At 42.6% G+C, this 12,103-nt stretch overlaps 1 protein-coding gene across 1 annotated transcript in view; it reads right to left on the bottom strand.

Moving 5' to 3' along the window:
• Positions 1 to 5,604: 5,604 nt before the first annotated feature.
• cdc40 (cell division cycle 40 homolog (S. cerevisiae)) overlaps positions 5,605 to 12,103 on the bottom strand; it is a 106,609-nt gene continuing 100,110 nt past the window's right edge. The window contains exons 13-15 of the mRNA XM_067985028.1: positions 11,683 to 11,759; positions 7,957 to 8,101; positions 5,605 to 7,248 (exon numbers count right to left, since the gene is read on the bottom strand). Of these exons, the coding sequence (XP_067841129.1) occupies positions 7,071 to 7,248; positions 7,957 to 8,101; positions 11,683 to 11,759 (400 nt within the window). The 3' untranslated portion in view covers positions 5,605 to 7,070. The remainder of the gene's footprint in view (positions 7,249 to 7,956; positions 8,102 to 11,682; positions 11,760 to 12,103) is intronic.

Below are 12,103 nucleotides of genomic sequence, written 5' to 3'. Positions count from 1 at the left end.
TTTTAAACTACCTGCCTTCCTTTTCTTTGGTTCTCATAAAACAAAAATTTTAATACACAAATTAATTCAGTGGGGGGTTGAAATCAATTTTGTGCGTATATGGGGGGTGGGTTGAGAGCTGGTGGTGCTTTCAGTGCCTTGGAATTAACTTATGGAAATAATTTACTTTTATACAGCATCTTAATATGTCTCTTAGAAGTACTTCACGTTCAATCAATTAGTTTGAATTACTGTTATGGAGGCAACAGTAGCAATTTTGTACACAACAGTGAGGGAAATGACCACTTAATCTTAATGAAAGTTTTTTTTAAATTATGAAGGGAAAGAAAACGACTTCCTGTGGTTGCAGAGTCAGTGATGAGGGGTCATCAATTTATCATTGACGCTGATAATGAGTAGAGAGGTTGGAAGGGGGCCGTTGGAGAACGGAATACTTTTTACAGGGAGTGTTTGAATGAGAGCCCATCACATCTTTTAAGGAAAAAGTGGATAAATATTTGAAACAGAGGAAGATACAGGGCTATCGGAGAGAGCATTGACCTTGCAATTGATTTTGGATTGTTCTAGCAAAAAGCCAGAGGACACAATGGGCCGGATGACCTCCTTCTGTACTGCAAACTTCTGTGGTTCTATTTGATTTGTCTTTTGGTGGTTGAATGTTAGCCAGGACATCAAAAGAACCACCCCCCCTGCTCCCACCTCACTTCAGGTATCACCATGACATCTTTAACATCCACCCGAAACAGCAGACAGGGATTCAGCATAACGTCTCAACCAAACAGCACCACCTCTGACAATGCATGCACCCTCAGCACTGCCCTAGCATAAGCGCAAGTCCTGGAAGGTTGGCCGGGGGGGGGGGGGGGGGGGGGAGGGTCTTGAACCCATATCTTTATGGTTCAGAGGTGAGAGTGCTACCACTGAGCCAAGCTAACAATTTATGATCTTTTTGTTTACTGCAGGAAGAATGCTGATTCCATGTAGGCTTTTTCATGGGGGAGATGAAAGGGGCGAGGACGTAAAAGTTCAGGAATTTAATGTGTTTCTTTACTTGTAGAACCTCAGTCACTCTGTCACCGATCTCTAGAGGTCTCTCCCTCACCATCTTGGCTTGTCACCATCTTCCTTACCTTCAAAAACCTCCGTAAGCCCCATCTTTTTCACTGTGCTTCCTTGCTTCCTTCCCTTCCTCCTCCTGCTGTCCTCTCGCTATCCACCGCCCTAAATGAGTCCTGTATAAATATGCTGCTGTTGTTGCAGGACCCTTTTTGGAAATACAATTTAATTTTTATTCTGAGTTGTTTTTCTGACCTATGCCTTTTGGAAAGTGGCATTGGCACAAAAAAAATAAATGATTACAACCAACTGACTCAATCTCCCACAGCTTACTTGGTCACTCTGAAGCTCTTTGCACCTAATGAACTCTCAACAGACCTCTGGGGAAAAAAGACCCTTTTTGGGCATTTTCTTACGTTGTTCTGAATTCGTGGTCTCCTCCAGTCAAGATTTTTTTTTCCCACCTGCAGCTAACTTGAATCAAGGGCTATGAATTTGAAGCAGCACCATAGCAACTGGTGAGGTATAAACTGCAGGGAGTTGAGAACTCCGATGGGATTTTGGAATAAAAACTTACTGTTCAGCAATGGAATTTTGCTTGGAGGCACAAAGCAAGAGATTCAAATCGGGCTCGTCTAAACAGCTGACGCCAATCTCTTGCTCGTTTCAGGTGGAATTCAGCCTTCAGCACAACCAGCAGCTCAGGGCAGCTGTCAGTTTAAACCTTGGAAGAGATCATGGAACTCTGATCCTAGTGGAGTGGGATGCAGGCAGGGATACAGCGTGATAAAGCAAAGCTGTATTAGCTTGTCAGGTTTTTTTTGTATGCAAGTAAGATGGCTTCATTCAGGTCGTAAAATATGCACAATGACAGCTCCATTACTGTTATCAACATCTGATTAGAATTTGAGCTGCTCTAGCTACTTGTTCTTTCAAGTGGAACGCAGTGCTTGTGAAGCTCTTGGTTAACAGTACTGGGTAACAACAGTGTAATGCCAAGTACTGGGGAGGGGTGAGGTGGGGTAAAGAGCACATTTTTATATATATATATATAAAACAGGGAGGTATTGCTGCAGTTATATAAGGTATTGGTGAGACTGCACCTGGAACACTGCATACAGTTTTGGTGTCCATACTTAAGAAAAGACATACTTGCTCTCGAGGCAGTACAAAGAAGGTTCACTCGGTTAATCCCGGGGATGAGGGGGTGGACATATGAGGAGAGGTTGAGTAGATTGGGACTCTACTCATTGGAGTTCAGAAGAATGAGAGGCGATCTTATTGAAACATATAAGATTGTGAAGGGGCTTGATCGGGTGGATGCGGTAAGGATGTTCCCAAGGATGGGTGAAACTAGAACTAGGGGGCATAATCTTAGAATAAGGGGCTGCTCTTTCAAAACTGAGATGAGGAGAAACTTCTTCACTCAGAGGGTAGTCGGTCTGTGGAATTTGCTGCCCCAGGAAGCTGTGGAAGCTACATCATTAAATAAATTTAAAACAGAAATAGACAGTTTCCTAGAAGAGAATTAGGGGTTACGGGGAGCGGGCAGGAAATTGGACATGAATTTAGATTTGAGGTTAGGATCAGATCAGCCATGATCTTATTGAATGGCGGAGCAGGCTCGAGGGGCCGATTGGCCTACTCCTGCTCCTATCTCTTATGTTCAACTTATGTATTTTTTCAGCTGTTCATTCTTAGCAATGGGCATATTGTTATTTTGACCTACTGTGCACGACAGGGAAAACATTCTGCACTTTGCCAGAAAATTCCAGCTGCCGGAGGTGGAATGTATGCGCAGTAGTTCAGATTCAGAAGGGAAGAGGATGTGAGCTGGGTTGAAGGGCTGGAAGAGGGTGGAGCAAGGCCAAGGAGGGTTTCATAAATAAGGTTATGGAGCATGAAATTAATGCACTAAGATAGGAGTGAATGGTGCTTAGTATGGGATAGGGTTGCAGGAGGTGGAGTTCTGGATGTTGGGGTTTGTGTGGGGACAGCTGGGGCAGCCTTCCTGGGTCCTGCATCCACTGCACAGAGGCAACCTGTTCCCAGGATGCTGCCAGAGCATCTCAACTTCTGACTCAACTACTAGGAGGCACACAAGGCTGGCCAGGTGAACTCTCCCCGATTTTCTTTTAGCCCTGTGGGCTAAACTTTGCTTGGTGTCTCCTCGTAAGAGCCTTGGCTGAGAGTGGGAACTCATTGGTTGGGCATCTTAGTTTTACATTTTTGTGTTGACATCAACCATCTATGTAATCCATATCTTTGCCATGCAAGTACATTCACCCAAGAGAATTAATGATTCGAGATGGATTATAATTAGAATATTGGGAAATGATACATAACTTAGTTAGAGAATAATTATAGTTAAATAAAACATATTAAGCTCAGAAATTACTGTTTGACAGATGAACTCAATGTGTGCATGACAGTCCTTTGCCTGCCATTTTAATTGCGGTATTAACTAGTTTATTTTAAATGTATTAATACCTCAGTGACAAAAGCAAAAAAAATGCCATACAGACACTGGGTATTTGCCCACTAATATTGCAGACAGCAATTTCTAAGCTTTAATGTATTACAAGATGAAACATTGAAAGTGTCACCACAGTGCAAATGCAAAGGAAATGTTGGGAGCCACAGAATATGGCAATGGGCTCCATTTTAACTCCCGGGCACGAACGCAGCGAAGTGAACGGCTCATCCATCCCGGCGTGGCAGCAGGCTGGCTTGGCCGATTTTAGCATCCGGGTCTCATTAGCATTCTGCCTGCCAACCAAAATTGGGCAGCAGGAGGTTGCTGCTGGGGACCAAGGGGTATGGTCCCCAGCACAAGGTAAGTGCTCCAGGACAGGGATCTCGGTCAGGGGGAGCTGGGGGGTTGGGAAAGAGAGGAAATCTGGAGCGGGGTGGCCAGAGGTTTCCTTGTGGGGCCCAATCTTGGCCCACAAGGAAACTTTAAAAAAAAAATTAATAACTTTGCTGGGCCTCTTCTGCTGTGCCCAGTTGGTTTGGCCTGGCAGGAAAGCCACCACTGCTCCCTCGCTCAGGCCTCAGGTTAAAATGGCAGATCAGGACCTGATCATGTCACGGGAGCCAAATCTGCACATTTCAAGAGGACCCTGCCGACTTGGAGCGGGTGTGCTTGCTGCCTGCAATTTGAAAACTTCAGCAAAATGGGCAGAAAAACAATAGAGGGTAAGTTTAAACAGACACTAGGAGAGGTAGCACCCTTGCCTGAGTCAGAAGGCCGTGGTTCAAGCCCCACTACAGACTTCAGCACATAATCTAAGCTGGCACTTCCGTGTAGTAGAGGAGCCATCTTTTGGTTGAGATGCCAAAGCAAGGCCCAGTCAGCCTGCTCAGGTGGATGAGATAGATCCCATGGCACTATTCAAAGAGCAGGGAGTTCTCCCACTGTCCTGGCCAACACTCTGCTCTCAACCACCACCACCAGAAACAGATTATCTGGTCATTCATTCACTGCTTATAGGATATTGTCATGCACAAATTGGCTGCTGCAAAATGTTACAAAATGAGTGATGGCACTCCAAAGATAATTCATTGGCTGTGAAGGGCTTTGGGGTCCTCAGGAAGTGAAAGGTGCTATATAGACACCATTTCTTTCTTTCTAAATGTTGCTGTGTATACCTTGTTATAATGGCATATTAAAAATCAAGCACGCTGGGCTTTCAACAGCACTTCTCTACTTCTCTGTAGTAGAAGTCCAGATGACCAACCCATCATCAGCAATCAATACATCACAGGTAAATATAAGAAAATATAATCTTTAGAGAAAGCATCGAGTAAACTGGTGAACACTCCAAATATAGCCTTTTAAAAGAAGTTCACTTTAGGACCGGATAAAAGGAGATGGGGAAATTGCCAAAAAGGCACATACCAGGAACCCTGCTGTTTTCTTTAGGTTTGTGGTGGATAAACATTTGTTGAGAAAATCTTGTGCTTTTGAGTGGATTTGTTTCAACAGAGAATCACTAGATACCCACAAACTAGAAGAAAAGACTTGGTTTCTCTGTCTTTGCTCAGCATTTGCAGATAAACTGATTCTCTGCCTCAGCTCTGACATAGATCAACCTGCTAAATTGTCATGATAATTATGACAATTACTTATGACCTTTGCAATGCAAGCTTATTCTGTGCATCAGATAACTCCATACAAGACTACACGGTAGCCTGTAAGCTGATTGACTGGTCAGGATATTAAAATCTGTGTCAAATTACAAAGAGTCAAGTCAATTTGAATTTCCAAACCATTCAAAGTGCACAATGATTAATAACTGTCCAGATCATAACCTCTTTTGTCTCAGAGATTTATAAAAGTCAAACAGACTGTTTTCAGGACATATAAGTTCAAGTGCAGTTTCGCTATGTGAAATGCTTTCTGTTCGCCTGTCAAAGTTGACTGCTTGGCATTTTATTATGAACTCTGTCCTTTCATACCGTCAGCCTTAAACTGACATTGCATAACCAACATGCTACTGAAACAGGCACGCACACACACACACACACACACACACACACACAAAATGGCATAGAAAAGTATGTTTATTAGAAATCACTGTACAACAAAGAAGCCACAGCAGTTAAATAAAAAACCCTTTGAACTCAATTAAGTCTGCACAGTTCTCCAATATGTCAAAAAATAAACTCTTATTAATCATGCAGCATAAAAATAATTTAAAGTCTTCTGTTGAAGACCCGTGAATGCCAGCATGTATGGGTTTTGTTTCAATTCCATGCCCTCCTTACGACTGTGCACAAAAGCAGGTATGTGAGATTCTCCCTTCTGGTTCAACCAGTATTCAGTTATACAGAGGTTATTCACATTTCACTAAAAGCCACTGAGATATGTAACCAGCTCTCTGAATAAACAGTCTCCATAGCATTGAAGGGCAAACTCCTCTAGCAAGGTTCATAGTACAGAATATGCTGGTTTACAGCTAGGATTTTACTAATTTCGCAATAGGAAACAAACAGAAAAACAAAAAATTCCTTTTATACAAACATTCCTGATCATACAGTCAATAGTAGTTTTGAAACGGTCAATAATTTGGTTTCTGAATGATATATGTAGATTACTGTTTCGACAGAATGTTAAAGAATGGTCACTTTCATTAATGAGACACTACGGGGATCAAATTCCTTGACAGAAGAATGGCTTTTTTCCCTCCATAATTTATGGTCCTCTAACAGGACATCTTCAGAAATTACTCATTTCAAAATTGTGTGTTCCCATTTCAATAACAGGTCATTAATTATGGAGAAAAACAGGCATTATCTTGTTTCCATTAAAAGAATATATATACACATGATAAAAGAAAACACCGTGAAATATCAAGAAAATGGTATCCCATGGTACACCGAAGTAATACATTAGGCACAGTTGCATCAAACAATGGTTCTGCATTCCAAAGGCAGTAGGTTCTTTGAAAATACCGCAATCCTCTGAGGGCTCTTTCAACTGCTTTGGCCCAAAAGAAGCATTGTATAATGGTCCAGTATTTGCACTGAAGGACTTTTCATCAATATTTGGACTTCTGAAGTTACCCATTTGAAAATCTCTTTTATCTTTTATTTTCCAGTTTGTGTGGTCAACTGCTTTCCTCAGAACTGCACAAATTACAAAATAAATAATGGAAGATGCAAGCGGTACTGAAGATTTTGAAATCTGTTCACAGATTCTGAAATGAACCTTTTAAAAACTGGAAATTGCTTTAGGCTGTGATAGTTTTGTTGCAATTTTTAAAAAAAAAAAGAAACCTGTAACAGAAGATTACTCAAATATATGAAAGGTTGTGAAGCAGATGGATACTCTTGTGTATTGAATCTTTCAGTCTAATATACAGCCACCAACTCTCCTTGAGCATGTCTGTGTCTTCAGCCAGCAAGGAGGGCGCCAAGTATCTGGCCAGAGAGCACTTCTCAAGGAACACAAACACGATTTCTCTGAAAAGTCCCGAAACCAATAAAGCTTAAAATTCCACGAACTCCCATCAGTCCCACAGTTTGATCTGCCCGTCCCAGCCACACGTGATGACTTTGGATGTTTCATGTGGGTGCCAGATTGCACTGATGCAGACTTTATCGTGTGCCTTGATTCGACTATAAAGTTTGGTCGTTTTCCAGTCCCAGATATTCAGTTTGCCATCAGCATCTCCTGAGGCGACATAGCTGTTTGAACAAAAAAAAACATTTTGGAACACATGGCAAAGTTTTGAAACAGAATTCAACGACCAGAATGTCTATCTCTAGGTGTAATAAGGCACACTGACACTAAAATAAATACATGCACAAATTCTTTCAGTAACCAAAAGTTAGTACTTTTTTTAATAAAATAAATTTAGACAAGAGAATCTAATTCATCATTTAAATATGGATTTTTAAGGTAGCTGGGAAACAGGAAGCTCCATGCAGATAGATTCCATGGATACCTTCCACCTGTGATGCACGACACATAAGACTTCAGGAACAATACACTATTTTTGAGGAGTTTCAAATTAATATATAACTAGGCAACATCTTCTGAGGCCGATCACTGAACGTTAATTATTTGTTCCATTTCCATATTTGTTTCAAACAGCAATACAGTTTAGAATAGAATGTTCAGGTAACTATCATACAAAATACATGCATTTTCCATGCATAACCCGATCCCACGTATGCCTGCTAATAATTACCAGGTCAAGGAATACAGACATGTTAGTGCGAGAGGCTGTTAAAAAAAAATAGCATAGTTTCATCCTTTTCCCAAAGGTCACCTTAGTTCAGCCGTCAAACTGTCTTTTAGACTGCATATGGCCTACTCGAAAAGTTTGATGTAATGGCAACAGTGAATCAGAAAAGAATTCATCGTAAAAAAGTCACAACTGAAAAACTCACCTCATATCAGGTGAAAAATCCACCTGACAGGCATAACCTGCCACCATGTGGCCCTTGAAGATCTTTTTCTTGTTCAGTCTAAATCGGTTTTGAGCCCCAAAGATTAGAATTTGGTTGTCCATTGATTGACAGGCCAGCCATTTGCCTGCACAGGAAACAAAGGAGAAAACAATCAGGTCTTTTGCATGTGCAACAGTGTAAAAATGTATCACATACACCAATTACTATTTAAGTCTGAAGTGTAAACCCTTGCAAGTGCCAACTTTACATCAGATTCAAAAGTAATGTCTGACTTTCTTTAATTCCCTCTATCCGTATTTCACAAATAGAGATTAGTCTGTTATCAATAATTCTTGTATCAGTGTCTTATGACACAGAGCAGAAGGACACGAGTTCGAATCTACAGTTCCACACATGGAAGATCTGCAGCTTGTTTGCCCCACAAGGTGTGTTTGTCCTTGGGGGAGGAGGGAGTTAACCAAGACAGACCTCGTGTTGCTCTCCCAAAAGTGATTTACAACGTAGTATATAAGTAGAGGCCTAGGAACAGATCACGTACTCACCATCTTGGAGCATGGAGAATGGTAAGTTGCATTAGGGGATGGGGAGAAGAAAAATATTAGTTTTACCCTAAAATTAGTCCACCTTGCCCACATGCAGGATTTTGGTGCTCAGAAGTAATATATATCCCAACTATAATTTCCACTTTAATGGATGAAACTGCTGGTGGTACAAACCATCCATAACTTCCAAATAATCACAAAATAGCGAACGTGAATGTATGTTTGCTGTGGGCCCTCCCCTGTCTTTAAACCATCTTCAGCCAGAAGCGCCGAGTGGATGATCCATCTCGGCCTCCTCCCGATATCTCCACCGTCACAGAAGCCAGGCTTCAGCCAATTCGATTCACTCCACGTGATATCAAGAAACGGCTGAGTGCACTGGATACAACAAAGGCTATGGGTCGCGATAACATCCCAGCTGTAGTGCTAAAGACTTGTGCTCCAAAACTAGCCAAACTGTTCCACTACAGCTACAACACTGGCATCTACCCGACAATGTGGAAAATTGCCCAGGTATGTCCTGTCCACAAAAAGCAGGACAAATTCAATCCGGCCAATTACCACCCCATCAGTCTACTCTCAATCATCAGCAAAGTGATGGAAGGTGTCGTCGACTGTGCTATCAAGTGGCACTTACTCACCAATAGCCTGCTCACCGATGCTCAGTTTGGGTTCCGCCAGGACCACTCGGCTCCAGACTTCATTACAGCCTTGGTCCAAACATGGACAAAAGAGCTGAATTCCAGAGGTGAGGTGAGAGTGACTGCCTTTGACATCAAGGCAGCATTTGACCGAGTGTGGCACCAAGGAGCCCGAGTAAAATTGAAGTCAATGGGAATCAGGGGGAAAACTCTCCAGTGGCTGGAGTCATACCTAGCACAAAGGAAGATGGTAGTGGTTGTTGGAGGCCAATCATTTCAGCCCCAGGACATTGCTGCAGGAGTTCCTCAGGGCAGTGCCCTAGGCCCAACCATCTTCAGCTGCTTCATCAATGACCTTCCCTCCATCATAAGGTCAGAAATGGGGATGTTCGCTGATGATTGCACAGTGTTCAGTTCCATTCACAACCCCTCAAATAATGAAGCAGTCCGAGCCCGCATGCAGCAAGACCTGGACAACATCCAGGCTTGGGCTCATAAGTGGCAAGTAACATTCATGCCAGACAAGTGCCAGGCAATGACCATCTCCAACAAGAGAGAGTCTAACCATCACCCCTTGACATTCAACGGCATTTCCATCGTCGAATCCCCCACCATCAACATCCTTGGGGTCACCATTGACCAGTAACTTAACTGGACCAGCCACATAAATACTGTGGCTACAAGAGCAGGTCAGAGGCTGGGTATTCTGCGGCGAGTGACTCACCTCCTGACTCCCCAAAGCCTTTCCACCATCTACAAGGCACAAGTCAGGAGTGTGATGGAATACTCTCCACTTGCCTGGATGAGTGCAGCTCCAACAACACTCAAGAAGCTCGACACCATCCAGGACAAAGCAGCCCACTTGATTGGCACCCCATCCACCACCATAAACATTCACTCCCTTCACCACCGGCGCACTGTGGCTGCAGTGTGTACCATCCACAGGATGCACTGCAGCAACTCGCCAAGGCTTAGAAATCATAGAATCATAGAAATTTAAGGCACAGAAGGAGGTCATTCGGCCCATCGTGTCTGTGCCGGCCGAAAAAGAGCCATCGTGCCTAGTCCCACTTTCCAGCACTTGGTCTGTAGCCTTGTAGGTTACGGCACTTCAAGTGCATATCCAAGTACTTTTTAAATGAGTTGAGGGTTTCTGCCTCTACCACCCTTTCACGCAGTGAGTTCTAGACCACCACCCCCCTTTGGTTAAACAAAATCTCCTCTGCTCCCTTCCTATCCTTCTACGAATTACTTTAATCTATGCCCCCTGTTACTGACCTCTCTGCTAAGGGAAATGGGCCTTTCCTATCCACTCTATCTAGGCTTCTCATAATTTTATACAGATCTATTAAATCTCCACTCAGCCTCCTCTGTTGCAAAGAAAACAACCACAGCCTATGCAATCTTTCCTCATACCTAAAATTATCCAGCCCTGGCAACATCATCGTAAAATTCCTCTGTACCCACTCTAGTGCATTCACATCTTTCCTGTAATGTGGTGACCAGAACTGTACACAGTACTCAAGCTGTGGCCTAACTATTGTTTTATACAGTTCTAGTATAACCGCCCTGCTCTCACATTCTATGCCTCAGCTAATGAAGGACAGCACCTCCCAAACCCACGACCTCTACCACCTAGAAGGACAAGGGCAGCAGGTACATGGGAACAACACCACCTGCACGTTCCCCTCCAAGTCACATAACATCCCGACTTGGAAATATATTGCCGTTCCTTCATTGTCGCTGGGTCAAAAGCCTGAAACTCCCTTCCTAACAGCACTGTGGGAGAACCTTCACCACACGGACTGCAGTAGTTCAAGGCAGCAGCTCACCACCACCTTCTCAAGGGCAATTAGTGATGGGCAATAAATGCTGGCCTCGCCAGCAACGCCCACATCCATGAACGAATAAAAAAAATAAAAGTGGCAGTGTTTGAAAGGTTGGGCAGCCAGACATTTGTGTCAGAATAGTTAATTTCATACAATTAGCCCATAAAAAGTACATCTATAGTAAAAAAAAATCTTGTGCCCATGTACAATTCTGGTGTCAACCTTTTCCATTATAAGTTTCCACGTCCACATTTATAATAGGAACTGCCTATGTAAACTTGCAACACTATAATTACAACCCCTCCACCAGTGGTGATCCTATAAGCATCTCCCAGTTCCTCGGCCGGTACTCCAGAGAAATTTTTATGCTGCAATCAACTCTACTTTTCTGCTTCCCAAATTCTTGCACACTTTGCTATTTAACTATAAATAGGAACATAAAAATCAAAGTATATCAAAATAAGAACAAAATGTCTGACTTTAAAATGGGGCTGAATTACATATGTGCGCCCCAATCCAATTATCCCCTGCCCTTTAACTCCATTTCACTTGAATATTACATTTGGTCTTGATTCTAAGTACAATGCCATGGATAATCAACTATATTGTTAAAAAATTGAATATAGCATCAGACATAGTACCTTTACTGAAGGTGTGGCTGAATGGTCAGGATAGCAGAATAAACAAACTCACCGTTTGGTGACAATGTTACTGCAGGCATGGAGTGCATACTTGGCTCAGCAATGTACTTGAAGTCTACAGGAATGTCCCTGTAAGATAGCAACAGAGACAGATAAGGTAATGGAAAAAAATCCCTGTTTAAAGTTCCACTAAAGTTCAGACTATTTGATCAGCCTGCCTGAGTCTGAGAGAATGCGATGAGCAAAATACTCCAAAAGCACAAAACGTGCACTCAAACAAAAGCCAAACTGTCAAGAGTAATGAATAAGTGGGATAAAAGCTCCAAGAGGAAATCTTAACAACTGCATTTTTTTATTTTTAAACACAGCAACTATTTCACTGTACAGAGAAATAAAGAGAACAAAGTGTAAGTCGTTCAGTCGAGCATCACATTAGAGTTGTAAACCAGACCATGAAAGGAAAGGGATGAGTG

The sequence above is a fragment of the Heptranchias perlo genome, chromosome 5 (assembly GCF_035084215.1).
Source record: "Heptranchias perlo isolate sHepPer1 chromosome 5, sHepPer1.hap1, whole genome shotgun sequence".
Taxonomy (NCBI): domain Eukaryota; kingdom Metazoa; phylum Chordata; class Chondrichthyes; order Hexanchiformes; family Hexanchidae; genus Heptranchias; species Heptranchias perlo.
Note: the sequence above shows the minus strand (reverse complement) of the source record. Positions and strands in the feature narration are given on the sequence as shown.